Here is a 19327-nt window from a genome sequence, read left to right as displayed (position 1 = left end):
AGGTATTTAGCCTTTTAAGTTTGTTTCCTCATTTTATGATGGAATTATGGAGCAGATTCAATGGGACAGTATATACAGACGGTGCCAAAAACATGTATACACATTTTAAGAAATGAAAACTGTATTAAAATTGTAATACTCAATATATACCAATGACAAAAGATGAATACAAGTCACGTTTGACTTCTGCAATTACAAGAGGTGCTCAAAGTGGTTACCATCAGCATCCAGACACTTCTGATGACGGTGAACTACCGCTTGAGCAACATCGACCAAAGTGGCCACTTGTATACATTTTTTTGGCACGCCTGGTAGATAACCACTGCACAATGGCTGGACCATCATAAGCATTCTCTGTCCATTATTGTTACTATTTTTTCTGAGAACAGCAACATTTTGTGGCAGACTATTACCTTCTTTACCCATGATGTGACAATCAGAATGGTAAGGGTCATTCCCCCTGTAAGGTCTTCTAAATGCTTACAGGAACATTCCTGAAGAATTTTGAGTTTATCAAGGGAAGTCTCAAAGGGTCTGATTCTGTGCAGACACAAACAGCACCCTTATGGTGTCCTAGATCTTTGGGGCCAAGTGAGATCTAGTTTAATATCATAATTGCTTTCCCAAACCCATATCTGTATCCAAGGGATTATCAGAGGGTCACAAGTAATTTTTTTTTAACTTTTAATTTAATGACATCTATTGTCTAGTATTACTCAGATTTATCCAGTTGTCCCAAAATGTCTTTTATAACTTTTTTTCCACACCAGATTCCAAAGTTCATGTTTTGTCTCATTTGGTACAGACTAGTTGTTCTCAACTGGGGACAGTTTTGCCCTCCAGGGGATATTTGGCAATGTCTGCAGATGTTTAAACTTTATCCTTTATATTTCCTATAAACAAGGTTTACAAGTTTAAGTAGATTCAAGTTAAATGTTTTGGATAAGAATCTTCATGTTTGTTTTGTATACATCATGTTACAGCACATCAAGAGGCTGTTTGGTCATTTGGTTAAGGTAATGGATGTCAGATATTTGCACTGTGATTTCTGCTTGGCGGTTAGCAATATATGGTGTGATCATGATGCTTTAGTGCTATCTATTGGTGATCCGGCCTGAATCAGTTACAGGGCTGTAACGAGTGTTTGTTTTAAATATGTCATTTGCTTCTTCCTATATTGCTGGCATTCTTCAGTAAGGAAGAGCCTTTCTTCTCTCATCTTCCCCTTTTAGTAATGGTAGGGATTCATGAAGTTTCATTTCTTCAGTATATTGCAGTCATTATTTTTGATGCTCCAAAATGGACACAGATGTCGTCTCAGGCACACTGTCTCTCTTGATCCTTTGAGGCAATCTCATTAGGTTTTTGAGCACTTTCTTGCTCCCTTGTCGCATCCAAATGTCCCAGGCTTGCTTTTAATTTCCCCAGCCTTAGTCATAGAACTAGCCATTTCTCCAGGTAGCCCTAGCACCTGTTAGTGGAGAGGGGTTTTAGAACTAAGATCTGGGAGCTCGGTACACTCATTGCTACTGGGTTGTTTTTCTTTTCTTTTTCATTAAAAATCTTGGTTCCTGTTGATGTTAATATAGTTCCCTATTTGCTTTATCCTACAATAAATGTCAGATGCTTCAGAGTTATAGTAATTAGCATTCTGTGGGAATTCTTAGTAGTTTAGCCTGCTGAGTGAAGTTTAAGATGTCTTTGAAGTTTGTTTTTTGTTCCTTAGAATTTATCCCACTAAAGATGCATACTCAGAGTATCATGTTCAAAATTAACTGGAAATAACTACATGGGGTCGGTCCACCTAACCCTCATGTTGTTCAAGGGTCAGCTGTGTGTGTGTGTGTATGTGTGTGTGTGAGTGTGTGTGTGTGTTCAACATACATACACATGTATGATTTCTATTTCTACTATTTCCTGAAACAAAGGGTACCACTATATATGCACTGTTCTGTATCTTGCTTTAATTTTACTCGTATGTTCTGGAAATTACTCCATTTGAGTTCATAGGGCTCTTCCTGATTCTTTTCGTTGCACTGTACTTCATTATATGGCTGTACCACTGTACATCCATTAGGTTGTTTGTAATACAAATAAGCCTGCAAGATATAACCTTTTATGTTTCAGATTTATAGAAGTACATCATGAAAAGCAGAATCCTAAAACTGGGATTGATGGGTCAGTGGGTGGGTGAATAAGTGATTTTTGTTAGATGTTGCCAAATTCCCTTCCATCTGGGAATCTTTTGGATAATAATCTTATGGGATGTTAGATTCCTATCATAAATGTAGGAGAGTGTCTGTTTTCCACAACTCATCAGCACTCAGATTCCTGGATTATTGTTACCTAAAAGCAGAAGAAATAGTTCCACATTGTTTTCACTTGCCTTTCTCTTATGAGTGAGATTGAAAAATTTTTCATAATGTCATTTACCTTTTTTTCTTTGCTTATACAAAAATTTATTTATATAAGATTAAATTTATCAATCTTTTCTCATTGCTTCTGGAAAAGCATTTGTTGTTCCTAAATTATAGAGAAATTAATCCATATTTTAGTGTTTACGTTTAGACTTTTGATTAATGTGGAATTTATTCTGGTGTACAGTTTAAAGTATCCACTCAATTTTATCTTTTTCCAAATGGTATCCCATTTTTCTCCCAAGGACTTAAGATAAAACTTTTATTATATATAAATATCTATGTATGTGTAGATTTTTTCTGAACTTCATTCTGTTCCATTGATCTAAAAATTCATGTTTTGCGCACTTTTAATTGTAGTGTTTTGCTTTTTTTAAATTTTTTTATTTTTTATTGGGGAGCAGTGTGTTTCTCCAGGGCCCATCAGCTCCAAGTCGTTGTCCTTCAATCTAGTTGTAGAGGGTGCAGCTCAGCTCCAAGTCCAGTCGCTATTTTCAATCTTTAGTTGCTGGGAGCACAGCCCAACATCCCATGTGGGAATTGAACCGGCAACCTTGTTGATAGCTGGTGCTCTAACCAACTGAGCAATCTGGCTGCCCCTGTAGTGGTTTTATAATATGTTTTAATATTTGTAGGGCCAATTCCCTTGTTACACTTCTTTCTGAGGATTCTCTTAACTGTTCTTGTTTGTTTGTTTTTCCATATGTGTTTTAGAATCAACTCATCTAGCTTCAAAAAGCTTTTTAAAAATTATTTTGATTGAAATCGTTAAATGTAGATGTTATCTTGGGAAGGATTGACATCTTTATAATGTTAAAGCCCAAGTACAAGAGATGTCTTCATTTTGTTCAAGTCTGCTTTTGTAACTTTCAATTTAAAATATTTTTCCTGATACAGCGGTTGCATTCCAAGTGTTTTATCTTTTCTGTTGCTATTATAAATGGGACCTTTTCTTCCATTATATCTTCTATCTGGGTATTTTTATGTATATAAGAAGTTTTATATCTTGCTACCATTATCGTTTCTTTTATAATGTAATTTTAGCACTGATTTTCTTGTATTTTCCAGTCATACTATCATATCATCTGCGAAAGATGGTTTGATCTCTTGCTTTCTGGTTCTTACACTTCCAATTGTTTTGTTCTGAGTGTGCTGACTAACACTCGTACGGTGTTAAATAGTGGTGGGGGGGGTAGTGGGCATCCTTGACTTGTGTGCACTTCTCCCTGGGACTACCCACAAATTAAGAGAAGGAAAGGTCCCTGTAGTCCAAAGAATGTAACTGGATAAAGCCGTTCCCCCCACCCAGTAGAATGAACCATCTGAGCATTTAATGTAAAATGTAAAAGGAACGGTGGTCTGGTGTTAGGTGACCAAACATATTATATTCTTAGTCCAATTTTAGATAATGTTGCCCTTCTTAATAAAGTTGGTTTTTTTGTGTGTTTGTGGGATTTAATTGTATGCTTTTGTAACATTTTTAATAGGACTCACCCATTAAGAAAAGTCCTTGAACATATTATGTTGCAGGTAGGCTTCCTGTTACCTATTTGTATGCTCAGACCATTGTTATGTAGACTTACATTCTGAGAAACAGGCCCAGGAAGTCATTATGAGGTAATTGTGTTGTTTTTATTCCCTCAGTAAAGCTTAGCTCAAACAACATTAGAAATTATATACTTTGTGCCTTTAATTGCTTAGTTTTATAAACTTCAGGATAGAAACATAGTCAAAGTATTCATTTCTATTTATTATAAAATAGCAGCATTAAAAACGCCGTATGTAACGTACTAAGATAAGTATGCATGCATGTAATCTGTAGGACCTGATGTGTTACAGATGCTGAGCACTCCCAGGTTGAAGCTGATAGGCCAGAAAACCGCGTTACCTCCTCCTCACTGTAGGGGTCCTCACTGGTGAACATGGTATCTCCAAAGAAGTGAACTAGGTGATAGATTGCATGGGGTTGGAGAGCTGATGCTGCTTGCTTAGTTTTTCCTTTGTCCAATCAGATACTCCTTTGTTTATAACGAAGCGGGGGGAAGCCGGATCAGTACTACTAGAAAAAACTCAACACATGCATCATTTTGAATGAACCTTTGTAATTGATTTGGTATGTAAAAGAAAACACATTTCTGAGGCCAGGTAAGATACGTAGTGCTATAAGGGACAGAGAGCTCTGGGCTCTGAATCTTGTCATCTGGGCTCTAGACCTGGCTCTTTTTGATCGTGAGCAAGTCTTGTTCTTTTTAGGTCTTACGTTCCTTTCTGTAAAATAATAGTAAGGTTGGTTCATACCATCTAAGGTCTCCACCTCAATTCTCAGACAATAAGATGTGGGTATGGTATCCACTGGTGGCATGTTAATGCCCTTATTTTAGCCATTTTAATCCCCATATCCCTAGTTTTATTTTGGCAGTTAGTTATTTTAGGTAAAGGAATATATGGAGTGTGTGTGTGTGTAGTGCATTTTAAATTTACTTGAGAATAAAATATTTTACGCGTACCCTTTTAGGCTAGCACAATCTGTTATGGAATGGTTCTGTAGGATCTATTCTTAACTCCCTGAGAGTGACAGGAAAATTTCCCTTTCATTTTCGTGATCTTAAGACTCTTCTTTTATTTATTTATTTATTTATTTATTTATTTATTTATTTATTTATTTAATTTAATTTAATTTATTGGGGTGACAGTTGTTAGTAAAATTACATAGATTTCAGGTGTACAATTCTGTATGACATCATCTATAAATCCCATTGTGTGTTCACCACCCAGAGTCAGTTCTCCTTCCATCACCATATATTTGATCCCCCTTACCCTCATCTCCCACCCCCCAAGGACTCTTCTAATATAGGAACATTGTCCCAGTCCTATTCCTTGCCATGTTAAAGTCTTCAGAATTATTTGAAACATTGTGTCCTTTGGTGGTGATCTCTTTAAATATTCAGTTGTGTTAGGAAAACTGATACTTCCATTTTTCAGTATGTTAAAGCTGGTGTTACTTGAGTCAAATCTTGGTATTTACCTTATCTTTGCATTATGTCCTCTTCATTTGAAGAGTTGGATTATTAAATCAGGATTTTCAAAGAGGAACCAAATGCAGGAAAACAACTATAAACATTTCATGTTGGAAATCATTGTTTTTATCAGTTAAATCTCAAAATTTTGTGCAAAATGCATCCAGTTGTGGAATAAAAATATTTAAGATTCTGTTGCTATTTAGATCTGAAAAGCAAACCTTTCTTGGGTTTTCTCCATGTTAGATCTATTTATTTGCCACAGTGTGGGGAGAAGTATTGAAAGGTTACAAGGAAAGATAAAGAGTAAATGAATGGGATTAAGAGACTTCTAAGAAGAAGGTGAGTTTTTGGCAGTTTTGAAAGTTAGTAAATGTGAATTTATAAAAAAAGGTATTTTCTGAAGTAACTTAAATTGATTTTTAAACATTAGATTTCTTTAAACTTTTGTATCTTACATGTTAAGCCATAGAATAAAACTAAGTAGGGTTGGTTGCCTGCAATTTAAAGATTTAGAAACAAATTTGGGGAATAAGAGCTATTTCTTGTTTTTAAATTCATTCTTGAGCATAGTACTTAGTCCCAGATGTATGAGTGAAACTGGGCATCTCTCTTCGTATCAGGAATCAGAAGATGAGTGAAACATATAACCTGGCAGTTTCAGAGCATAAAATGTAATCTAATTGAGTATACATTGTTCACATCTATTTCTTCATAATTGAAAATAGTTGACTTGGTGCAAACATAGCTACTTACCTCCAAGGGTGATTTCTGTGTCCAAATATTTTCAGAAATACAGGCTTGTGATATCAGCTAAAATCAAAGCACAAGATTTGGTGAGCAAATTTCTAATAAATGTATAGGAAGTGCATGACAATCATAGAACTATTTTTAAAAGTAAGGGAGGTTAAACACTTATTTGTAGTTTTATTATATACCAATCATTATTGTAAGTGCTTTACGAATACTAACTTACTAAATCCTCGTAACAACCCTAAATATTTATATGTTTTCACAGGAGAATGGTTGAAATGCTTTTGCTAAATGTCCTTTTTTTTTCCCCCAGTTAGTTCATTTAGCAAAAAGTAAGTTAGGCAATAAAGTGCATCTAGTTTCTTTAACGTGAAGCTTTTAATCTCATATTTTGCAATGAAAATTCTGCACTGCTCAGTGGTTTCACTAAAATAATATGTTGCACAGTTCTTTAAGTATTTTAATAATGGACATTTGATAGGCAAATATTCTGTATTACATATGTTTGTGATATAGGGAAAAATAATAAAGACCCAGACAGCTTACTTCATGTCACAGGCATTTATCTTGTCTTATTTACTTTTGCAAAAAGTAATGACTTTGGAACTTTTGACAGCACGTAGATTTGGAAGTGGATTTGGAATGATGATTATTCTTATACAGCATAATGTGTCATCTGTCCTTTTTATGGGACTTTGTTCTTATGCCTTCTGCGGATGTGGGGAGACGAAAACGTCTCTCATATTGGTAGGGAAGGTACCTTTACTTTTCCAAAGTATTTTTTCTACCTTTATTATGAGATTGTTGGATTCCTCGTTTGAGGGCCTCTTTCACTTTCTTTGGTGCGAGTACTGAGATTGTGGAAGTTTTGTTGTTTTTGTCTTCGCCTTGTGATTCTCTCACAATGACAGAATTATACCAAATTATCTCTGGTACATTTAATACTTATGTACCAGACAGTTCTCTGGAACTACTCAGGTAGGCCCAAAACTATTCAAATGGGTATCCACCTATCACCTGTCTTCTGTTCCCTGCTCAGTAAGCTAACACTGACTGGTGTTCCTAAACTATTTCTGACTCATTTAAAGGTTAATGTAGCAGAAAATAAAACTGACCTAAAATGAAAGATTTTACCTTGTTGGTGGAATCAGTAGGGAATGGATTGCGATTATCTGACATTCTGAACACCTTTTGGAGAATCTATTATTTGGAAGATGCAGTGAAACGTCATTGTAATATAGATTGTGTTTTCTCACATTTGAATTAAATCTGATAGGCAGATCTATAGCATTATCCTTAATGCACACTCAGTAAATATGTTAATTAAATAAAGCACTTGGTTTCTGTTTCCAGCTTTGCTACTAAATAGACAGTTTCCCTGCTCTGCTATCTATACCCTTTAAGAACTCAACTGGTTTGCATTTCACTAGAACAAGTTAGAGGGCCAAAAAGTACAGTGAGTTGAAGTACTGAGTATTTTAAGAGAAAACCAGTTGGCAGCTGTGGCATGGTGTGCCACTCTGAAGGCGAGAGGACGAGACCTGATGTATGCTGCCTGGAGATAAAGTGGTCAGATTGGGGAAGCAAGTATGGATTAATCCAAGTATGGAACTGGATACGCTTTGCAGCATTAGTTGGTCCTGTCATCCGGGAGCACAGTCTGGTACCAGGAAGTAGAGATTGTCCAGGGGCTGGAGTTATTTTGTTTTATTTCTGTAATGCATAGCCCAGATTCATTTGGCCCTGCCCCAGTGAGGGCGTGGTTAATTTCATGGATTCCTTAGAACCATTTTGGGAGTAATTTCTTTTAAATTAGTGTTCTTCCTACAATTAAATATAGAACATTGAATTTTGATGCACACCCTCTCCTTCCCACCTGCTCTGTCACTTATTTCCCACCCACTCTTACCCAACACTTTATCGAGCTTCAATTGTCTTTTAACCTATTCTTCCATCTGTCAAACTGTTTCTTATCTATGGCATTGTGTAAGATTAGAATGGTTCTGTATGTCCGTAGAGATTAGTGATTATATGCCAGGTAAGTATCTGGGTGCAAAGAAGCTGCATCAGACTTGTTCTCGCACTATGACTGTATTACATTCCCTAAGGAACTGTGCTGCCACTTAGGGCAAGACAGGAGTGGACTCTTGCCCTCTTTTTTCTTCTCCTTTTGGATCGGAACTAGAGTAGGGGCTCACACTTCTGCTCCTGGTGGTTGGGAGCCTCTCTTTTGGCCTTGTGTCAGGGTCACCTGTTCCAATCTTAGTTCCCCCAGAGAGTGAAGCACTGGTTCTATCCCTCTTCCTCACCCCTTTCTAAGTTAGCTCCTGTTTGAGTTTCAGAGAAAAGCATTCATAGTTCCTTGACTGAAATCCAGTGGGGGAGCTAGAGGAAGCGTCCCTGTGATCAGGTTTCCTTGTGGAGCTGGTTGTTGAGCTGTTCTTCTCCGGAAACTGCAAAGCAGTCTTTTCCAAGTCTGGGATCTGTTAGTGCCTACTTTCTGGCTTCATATGTCCAAGGGGCGTGAGAGTCAAGCTACTGTTGCCATTTGGTTCTTCCTAGAATCTCCCCTCTCAAAGTATCTCTCTTTTATGGCATTCTTTGACTCGTTTTAAATCCTGTCATTATTGTCCGGTGAAACACTTACTGCTATTTTTCTAGGTAGTTTTTTAAATCATCCTTTGGAAAAGGCATACTGAGTGGAAAAGAGCTATTAACTTGTCACTGGAAGTTTTGGATGGAGTTGTCTGATATCTCCATTTGCTCCTGTAGTTCCAAAATCAGCTAGGGGAATTTCAGAACACAAGAATTAGCTAGTAGGCAAACTTCTAGCTGTAGTTTTGATGAAAGAATCAAAGAGGAATGACCAGATAATTTTTAATACATCTTTTGTTAATATTGGTTTTGATGTCAGCCTTTTATTTCTCTTCCTTCCCAGTTGCTTTAGGTCGTAACCAGCCTTTGAAAAAGGAGAAACCCAAATGGAAAAGCGATTATCCCATGACAGATGGACAGCTGCGCAGCAAGAGGGACGAATTTTGGGACACTGCACCAGCTTTTGAAGGCCGTAAAGAGATTTGGGATGCCTTGAAGGCTGCAGCGCATGCTTTTGAGAGCAATGATCATGAACTGGCACAAGCGATCATTGATGGTGCAAACATCACATTACCGCATGGTAGGTCATACTCAAGGCCAAAGGGGAGCGCTGTCAGCTCATTCCCAACAGCAGGAAACCAAATACTGTGTTTCCCCGAAAATAAGACCTAGCCGGACCATCAGCTCTAATGCATCTTTTGGAGCAAAAGTTAATATAAGACCCTGTCTTCTTTTCCTATAATATAAGACCAGGTAATATAATGTAACATAATGTAATGTAATACAATATATAATATATATAATATAAAATATATACCGGTCTTATATTAATTTTTACTCCAAAAGATGCATTAGAGCTGATTGTCTGGCTGGGTCTTATTTTCAGGGGAGCAGGGTGGGAAGTGTTCATGTGCTTGCTGTGCATTATTCTACCTTTTTTAAAATGTAACATAAGGAGCATTTCTCTTTGCTTCTTTGTATGTCTTTCAGCTGGAGATAAGTTTCCTTTGTCTATATTTTTATGTTTTTTTACATTTTATTGGGGAATATTGGGGAATAGATGTTTCTCCAGGGCCCATCAGCTCCAAGTCCAGTCGCCATTTTCAATCTTTAGTTGCAGGGGGCACAGCCCACCATCCCATGTGGGAATTGAACCTGCAGCCTTGTTATTGAGAGCTCGCGCTCTAACCAACAGCAATTCGGCTGCCCCTGTTTTTTAAATATTTTTAATCTCAAGAAAGAGAACATTTGTTCACTTGATATTTTCTAACTTCCATGTAACCGAGCTCTCCGTCAGGGTCCCCCTCCCACCACCTCGCCCCCATGTTAGAGCAGCATCACTGGTCTCCTGTTAGCACTGCAGGAGTGGGCTTGAGCTGTGGAGACTCACTGGATGCTCCTTTGGTCATTGGACTTTCTCAGGAAGCCTGTGTCTAGCACAATGAGCAAACCTAAACATAGAAGGAGTCTCCCATGTTCTTCAGGACAGTTTTCTATGATTGTAACCCTGAGCATTATTAGAAACCTCTCTCCTTTACTTAGGAGTGTGACTATATGACCGCCATAAGCTTTGAGTGTTTCCAGGGACACATATGAGGTGTGATTAAACAATACAGTGAATGTTTAAATAAAAAAAAATTTACAGTAAAAGACATATTACTATTAATCTCCCTCAAAATACTCCCCCTCACTTCAAACACATTTATCCCATCATTCTTGTCACTTTCTGAAGCAGTTCTGAAAGTCCTCTTTCATGAGTATCCTTAGTTGCGCTGTTGTTGCTGCCTCAATGTCCTGAATTATTTTGACTTTGGGGAAGAGCCAGAAGTCACAGGGTGCTGGATCTGGTGAATAAGGTGGATGAGGACACACCGTAATGTTTTTATTTGACAGAAATTGCTATACCAGAAGGGATATGTGACATGGAGTGTTGTCATGATGGAGGATGATTTATGGCACACTTTAAAACATACCTTCTCTCAACCGTAGTTCACACCTGACTGACTGCACCGAACAAGTTGAAACTAGTCACACACTGTTATTAAGTTTTGATGCACTGCTTCCCATATTGAATGATCCCTGCCTTCCCATTGGATGGCGTTTGGTAGCAGCAGTCACTGTATTTTGTGATCACAATGAAAAGGCTCTGTGTCACACACCGTTTCTGGTATGGCAATTTCTGTCAAATAAAAACATTACGGTGTGTCCTCGTCCACCTTATTCACCAAATCTGGCACCGTGTGACTTCTGGCTCTTCCCCAAAGTCAAAATGACCACGAACGGTAAATGTTTTGAATCAATTCAGGACATCGAGGCAGCCACGACAGCACAACTAAAGACACTCACAAAAGAGGACTTCCAGAACTGCTTCAGAAAGTGGCAAGACCTATGGAACAAGTGTGTTCAAAGTGATGGGAAGCATTTTGAGGGGGATTAATGGCAATGTGTCTTTTACTGTAATAAATGTTTTTTAATTTCAACATTCACCATAGTTTTTTATCACATTGCATATATGCTGAACCCTTGTGCATCCTCTTGCTTGGTCTCCTTGATTAGACACACTTATAATAAAAGTTTTCATGCTACACTGGGATTTAGGTGTTATTATTGTATTATATTCTTTGTTATTTTGATTACTGTATAAATTTATTTTTCTCTTCAGTTTTTCAAGTTAATATTTTTCTAAGTTGTTTCTATACCCCCATATATACAGAGGGTGCCAAAAAATGCCCCAAAAATGTATACACATTTTAAGAAAGAAAAAAAACCTGTATTGAAATTGTAATACTTAACATATACTGATAACAAAAGATGAACACAAGTCATGTGTATACGTTTTTTGGGCACCCCTGGTACTTACGTATATGCCTTGTTTTCTACTCATTGTCGTACCTTCATTGTTTCTTTTTCAGTATCTTCCTTTATATTTTCAGAGGAACGGTGCTTTTCACTGTTTAATCATCTGCTTTATGTCCTTTGACTCTTTTTTAAATAAAAGATATTTAACTTAGTATTCTTTCCAATTTTCCAAATCTCCATTAATTATCTGAATTAACTGTGCTTCCAAGAAACTTTTTAAAAATATATTTTTCAGAGTTGTCCTGTTCTTTATTATGAAAGCTTGTTAGCATGGGTTTGTGTTAATATGATCCTCTCTACATTGAAAAATTGATGATGGAATGCTATTTCAGTATGACTTTAGTCCCTGTTTTCATGGATAGTCTCTGAATTCTTTACCTTTTATATGATTGGGGGTGGACATCATCTGACTCCATTCCCTTTTTCAGTTCTACAATTTGTCTCCGAGTACTACCTTTATATAATATATAGAGAAGAGCCTTCCTTTATAAATAGTTCTATTGTCCTTTTTCTTAATGCTTATATCCTATTTATTTTTATATTTTTAATCTTTTCTTTTTCAGTTACAATTGACATACAGTATTCTACTCTGCCGTCTTGTCTGGAACCCTGCTAATTTTTAAAGCAGAATATGTTTGTATTTGTATAGGCCTGCAAGTGGTGGGGAAGAAGAGTTGTTTATCTGTGATTGTCTTAAGTTAGAAGCCTGAGGTCCAGAACCTTGGAACTTTGACTTTCTTACTTTGTATTTATTATAGTTACCTATCAGAGTATCTGATTGTGTTCTATAAATTGTGGCCTCGGTTACAAGTTCATGTAGGCAGAGAAGCTCTGTTTAATGGAAGGCGAGGGCCCGTGCATGTCCTACTGGATACGGGCTCAGAGCTCTATAAAGATTCCAGTCCCTCATCTCTGCTTATCTGTGTGAATTGCCTAGAAAAGGGATACTGCTGGCAGCCCTACCAACTGACAGAAAGGGAGACTAATTCTTGGAAGTTTGAGAGCATTGCATGAGCCTCTACTCCCCCTCTATGTTTAAGAAATATTTTGTACTTTAGTGTAAGAGAATCAAACTGATGTCTGAGTTTTCATCTTTCAAAGCTCTGTAATAACTTTTTGGGTATTAATATTATCATTGGTACTCTTGACTGAATTCTCTTGTTGTTCATATCTGAAACTTGTTAGTGATATTTCTTAGGTGGACTTTTGAATTGTATTCTGTATCGACTCTAACTCACCATCAGCTTATAATTTATTTAGTTACATGCTTTTACCTAGACCTACTTAGTGATATTGCTGAAATCCCTTCCATCTTTTTGGTGTAATTACATATTTGAAATTTTACTTTGGGTATATTTTGTATTACACCCTATACATTCCAAAGTACTTAACCTTTTGAGTTTAAAATAGCATAGACTTTAGCCATTGTTTAGCTCAGGCTTTGATACCAGACCTAATCTTACTTCCTGCCTCTGTAGTGTTCCTTACAGCTATGTGATTTTATGCAGATCATTTCTGTAAGCTTTCGTTCTCTCACCTGTAAAATATGGATTGTGACCACCTATCCCATAGGGTGGTCGTATGGATTAAATGTGATAATAACACATGTAAATTGTTTGTCATAGTCCAAAAAGCACTTTGTAAGTCGTAGTGCTAATGATTGTATTTCTTGAATTCTGACATTAACAAGTCAATTCCTTTAATTATATTTTGGTTTAATTAAACCAAAATCTTTAATTACAGATTTTGATCATTTTTTGGATGTATTGTCTACTGGTAACATCTTTCTTTGGCTTTTAGGGGACTCTGCTTTGGGCATATGCCTAATGGAATTTTGAGATTGTGTTGATTCAATGGCAATAGTAGTAGATTTATTAATTGGATACCAAAGCAGTGAGGACATAGTTTAGCATCATCCCACACCTGATCCGTCCCTATCCCCTTCATCTGCCTCTGTCAGGGTTGCCTGTAAGAGTAATGAATTGATCACAGATGATCTGAAGAGATCCTGGGACACACTCTCCTTTCTAAGCTTTCTTCAATCACATCTTTCTTGTTTTTATCGCATCTTCTTTGTCTTCTCTACCCATAATCCTTTTATTATCTCAACCTGGTTCATATTATCTTCCCAATGTAAATAACTATAAAAAGTTCTTTAAAGTTTGAATACTGTATGAAAATGTCTTTGTAAATGTTGTTTGTGTATGTCTTGTATTATATGTGTTGTCTGTTTTTTTAGATTCTATGCTCAAAATAAGCAAGGATTTGTATCCTTTTTGGTTTAAGTTGTATTTAGTATCTGTTATGTACACAAACATTATGTGTTTGTCAACGGCCTTTTTGCCCATGTGTTGACAAAGGAAACAACAAAAACACCCTTTTTCCATGTTTCTTCCTTCCTTTCTTTTTTTGTATGGTGGTTCCATTGATTATTCTTGTCTCAATTCCAATCATAAGATTGTACTCATTGTAATCCTGCCTTGTCCAAGCACAAAATAATTCTGTATTTTTAAATTATCTTCCTCTATTAGTATCAGTGATAATTCTTTATTTCATTATTCTCAAATGGCAATAGGGCTTGTTAATAGGGCAGTTGGTGTCATAACCACTGAGGAATTCCATATGTGTGCATGTATTTTCACTTTGGAAATTATGACGCACGCTGAGGACGGTGTGGACGTGTGTGTTATGGAAGAAGCTCCCTGGATGATTTTGATATCTGGTACCCCTTTTGCACAGCCTCTCTGTCCTAGAAGAGCTTTATTCTTCATGATTTACACAGCATTTCTCACTCATGGTTTTAAATTTCTTTTTTTCTTTTTTTCAGTTTTATAACTTTATTCAACAATCAGCAGTTAGTTCTCATCCACATTAACTGTTTGTAGATTTTTGAATGTGGTGATAGGTACGTAGGTAACCAGCGCATAGAGCTGCTTCGGCGAGCCTTCATCCTCGTTTTGCTGTGTGGACAGCCGCACCTGGGGCGGGATGGGACAGTCCTCATTCCTTTGGCCCAGACAGCTTGGTTGAGTCTGGTGTCCATGCGCACATGTGGGGTTCCCATCTCCTTCATGGCAAATTTCCGAATCTCTGTGAGTGTCTGATGGGCACACTTCTTGAAACCCACTCCATGGATCCACTTGTGAATATTGATGGTGTATTCCCTGGTCACTACTTCATTGATGGCAGAATGGCCCTTCTTCTTCTTTTCTTGCCGCCCTTCTTTGTGGGAGTCATTCTGCCGGGCCCAAGTTGGAAAGCCATGGTCTTAAATTTCTTACTGAGCTTATTTCCTTTTCAGTGATTGTTATTTTGCCATTACCTAAACATCCTGAAAAAATTTCTCAGTATTTTGCCAGTGAAACTAGGTTATAGATTAAGTGGCTTGCCCAAATTAGCGTAGACAGTGTAAAAAAGGTGATTATTATTTTCATTTTTCACAGAGTTTGCTTCATAGTAACTGTTCAGTAATTTTCAGTTAAAGTTTGTTCAAAAACAGTGTCTGTCTGTCTTGTAAAGATGGGGACTTAATGCCTCTTAGAATTGTTATGCAGAATATTAAAAAGGATTTTGAAAATTGCCTACTCCCCTTTCCTACCGTCTAATTTTCTAGAAAGGTTGTTTTTATTCCTTTAGCATCTACAATGAATGTGTTTTCCATCTCCCTACAATTAAAATGGAAAAGCTTCCCTCTTACCCTCTTGTGTAGGAGGAATAGCCGCTCACTGTTTCTCAAACACCTTTCTCGCACTTAAAGATTTAATTCCAACTTTAGTCTTCTTGCTTCTTGTGGCTAAACATTACCACTTCTTCACTGGGGCTCTTCAAGGCCTGTTTCTCTTGTCCTTTTTCATGTTGAGGAGTATGGGATGTAGGAAAAAGTAATTCTTACAAACTCAGCCTTTTTTTAATCACCTTCAAAATATAGGTGGGAGAGGAATTGCCTGGAAATTTACCCCCCCTTTTTCCTGGTCTTCTTATCTCAAAATATCAAATGTACATAAATTAAATTATGCCCTTAAATACAATTTAAAATTTTTAAAACTAAGGTACTTATAAATGGCATAAATAGAGCATTTCTATATATTAAGGAGCCAATATGATAAAAGAACATTTGGACTGAGAATCAGGAATAATAAAATAATAATAATTCATATTCTGAATTGATGTTATTTAATTCTCATGCCTGTAATAATCACCTACAACAATCCCAATTTTAAATCAATGAGAAAACTGAAGTTCAGAGAGGTTATGTCATTTTTCCAAGTATAAGTAAGTCATGGAATTGAGATTTTGAATCTAACAATAACTAAAACAGCTTAATGCCATGGCCAAGTCATTTCATCTCTATTTTCTGTAAAGTGACAGCATAAATCTTCAGTGTTAATTTCAGGTCTAATGTTAATTTTAGGTCCCTTGCATACTATTTAGAATACAGTTGACCCTTGAATAACAGGTTTGAACTGTGTGGGCCCACTTCCATGCAGATTTTTTTCAATAAATACTTTCAAGTGTATTTTTTCTTCCTTATGATTTGTGTAATAACATTTTTTTCTCTAGTTTATTGTAAGAATATGGTGTATAATATAACGTGCAAAATATGTGTTAATCGACTATGTTATCAATAAGGCTTCCAGTCAACAGTAGGCTGTGAGTAAAGTTTTTGGGGAGTTAGAAGTTATACATGGATTTCTGACTGCACGAGGGTAATAGGGTCAGTGCCCCTCACCCTTCTGTTGGTCAAGGGTCAACTGTACTTTAAAATAATATGTGTACTTCTATTAATACTAAAGAGAAACAGAAAGATTCTCTAAGACACATATAAGCAGGAAATGCATACGTATAGGCCTCGTTTCTATTTCCCTTAAGTGCTTTAGAGGACCCATTAAGAAGCAGGCCATGAATTCTGGGTTCTTTAAAGGTTCCTATAAGAATCTGTCATTTAATAAACTTAACTGATACGTCATGAACATAAAGCTTAGGATGACAGCATGAAGATACATTGCACACACGGGAGACAGGATTTTCACCCGACTGTTGTGTTTAGAAATACAACAGAGCCTTAAGAAAGGATCTGATGACTGAGTAATCATAAATTGTTGTATCCTTTTTTTCTCTCTCTCCTCAAAGAAACAAAAATGATTTAGAGTTATAAAATATAAATTTATCCAGTCCTCTGCTAATGCCATCCTTTTTCTTCAATTAGAGGAGCAGAGACCCTGAAATAGCTGAGGTGGGAGGTTGTCCCTGAGTTAGTAGGCTTGTTTCTGTAGATGTCGTCTGTTCTTTGCTGTCCTGGGTGGCGGATGGGGGTGGAGGGAAAGCGGGGTTCCTGCTGTGGTCCCGGGGAGTATGCTGCACCAACTTCGACTTGCATGAGGCCAGGTCATACTTAAATAAACCTCCGCGTCCAAGTGCTTCTGGTCTGTTCCTCTGCCCCTTTCAAAGAGCTGGGAATGAAGATCAGTGTCCCCTTAGAAATGGGGCAAAATGTTACTCACAAAAGCTCTTAATCACGGTCTAACCATCATATGACTTGAGCGATGCAGACAAACGAAGCCACTCTGCGCCTGTGCTTGCAGGTGAGATGATTGACTTGCTGCTCTGAATGCCAGTCTAGCTGATTGGGTGGGATGAGATGGCTAAGCCTGCTTCTCCTAAAGCCTGGCTACCAGATACAAGCTTAATATAATTCCCAGCAAAGTGTTTGCATGAAAGAGCCTGTAATTTGTTAGTCCTGAAAGACCTCCTCATATCAGGAGGAAGGGTAATTTTTTTGATGGCCTTTTTGACATTATTGTAATTCAGGTTTGTAGAGAGCCACATGAAGCAGAAAGCAGTGGATTCAAACTTTGTGAAACTTTGATCCTCGTGTTATTGCTATTGGTGAGCTCTTCCCCAGAAGCCTGGTTCTGACATTTAAAACTTGTGTGAGAAGGGAAGCAACGTTATTGAGTGTTTTCTCTGTATTATATATGCTAGGCAATTTTGCATGTGTTTTATTATTTAATCCTTACAACAACTTGGTGAGGTGGATACTGTAATCTTTGAGGAAACAGTCAGATTGTCCAAAATTAGGATCTAATTTAAAATTTAGGTGTGATCGACTCCAAAGCCACTGCTCCTTCTTTCAGGTTCACAGTCTTCTGTTCTCCAGCAGGCTCCAAGAGGGCCACCTGAATCAAAGGTCTGACCACTCTTTCATCCCTTTGCATTCTGTTGTGTCAGTGTTCCTGTCCTGTTTAGCTGTGTCCAGCTCTGTGGTTAGGCCTTCCTTTGCCATAGGAAGTCACGTTTATTGAAAAGTAGACTTCGTGCCTTCTGGGTCAGTTGGAAAAGAGGAGTCAGGAAGAAAAATGATGTTTCCATAGACTTTGTGACAAAAGCCTTGCAGCTCTAGGACATTGCCTGCCTAATTTCAAAGGCAGTTTTCCATATCAGATTGCCAATGTATTTTAAACACTAAATTTTTGAACTATATTGAGGTATACTGGAGTATGTGAAACAGCACACATTTCAAGTGTACAGCTGGGTCAGCTTTGACATGTATATACCTGTGAAACCACCACAATAAGGATAATATTTTCATATCCCCAGAAGTTTCCCTATGCAAAAATTGATTTTTAAGTTTTTACAGATTTGTTCATGGAGCTTTTTATCAAGTGATAAAAAATTTCAGGACTGAGCTGCAGCCTTTCAGAACTGAGCAGAAGAGTAAGGAGTGGGGCCTTTGAACGCCTGAAAAGACATTTTTCTTGACTGCTTGAGGAGTAAAGTGTTAGACTTTCTGACATTTAGTAAAGCTATTTTTATTGTTTGGCATGTAATTTAATTTTATCTTTATACTTTCCTTGTGAAATATTTTGAAGCCTTACTAAAAACAGCCATAGAAAACAGTTGACCAAGGAAAATAGAATATCTGAGTCAGTCATCTAGATAGAAGATAAATAAAAACAACTTCAGGAAATTCTGTATGAAACCAGAGCAGAAGGTGGAGTCTTGGCAGCTTTCTTCCTACCATGGGGAGCTTTCAGCGCTTCCTGACCTGGGGAGGTGATATGCCCTGGCAGTCATCTACCTGGCGGCCATCTGTCTCTGCCAGGACTCGAGGTCTACAGTGGGTTTGCGAGGAGATGGAAAAAAGTGTGTCCTTCCACGGAGGACGTTTGGTGAGCAATGTAAGCAGCCTGGCTAGAACTCCTTTAGAACTAGTGAAGAATTGCTCAATTAACTGCACCCCCAATGGCCAGTGGGGGTGTTTAAGACCTTTTATAAATTGCAAATGCAAACAGATGAAAGTGATTTTGGAAAGGTAGAAAAGTCCCTACATTAGCAACTTTTAGAGTGGTTCCTTCCCTTTGTGTTTAAGCACGCAGGGTTTCTTTAAAGCACAACTCTCCATCTTTTAGCTGTGCCCTATTTTTCACACATTCTCAATATTTGCGCAAATATTGTAGATGAGACAGTGACAGTAATATGTCCATTTTGTTACTACATATGGTGGCCTCACAGCATTGATGCTCCTCCTGTTAGTCACCATTTTCTTTTGCCCGATCTTCCACTCCCACTTTCTTGGACTTACTGTCAACATCACTGGCAAATACGTAGTTGGCTTCGTTGGAACTATTGGTTTCTTCCTCCTTGTCATCCGTGTTTGTTTTTTCATTCCTCTTGTGTTTGTCCCCT

The 19327-nt window shown here is 37.4% G+C and overlaps 1 protein-coding gene and 1 pseudogene across 3 annotated transcripts in view; one reads left to right on the top strand and one right to left on the bottom strand.

The window, feature by feature from the left end:
* Positions 1 to 19327, top strand: part of UBTD2 (ubiquitin domain containing 2) — a 40794-nt gene that overhangs the window by 15965 nt on the left and 5502 nt on the right. For all 3 annotated transcript variants that reach the window (XM_074313897.1, XM_019741274.2, XM_074313898.1), the window contains one exon: positions 9126 to 9362. In XM_074313897.1, the coding sequence (XP_074169998.1) occupies positions 9188 to 9362 (175 nt within the window). In that variant the 5' untranslated portion in view covers positions 9126 to 9187. The remainder of the gene's footprint in view (positions 1 to 9125; positions 9363 to 19327) is intronic.
* LOC109452390 (large ribosomal subunit protein eL31) lies at positions 14193 to 14878 on the bottom strand (annotated as a pseudogene).

This window comes from Rhinolophus sinicus, linkage group LG10, assembly GCF_036562045.2.
Source record: "Rhinolophus sinicus isolate RSC01 linkage group LG10, ASM3656204v1, whole genome shotgun sequence".
In the NCBI taxonomy this organism is placed as follows: Eukaryota; Metazoa; Chordata; class Mammalia; order Chiroptera; family Rhinolophidae; genus Rhinolophus; species Rhinolophus sinicus.
Note: the sequence above shows the minus strand (reverse complement) of the source record. Positions and strands in the feature narration are given on the sequence as shown.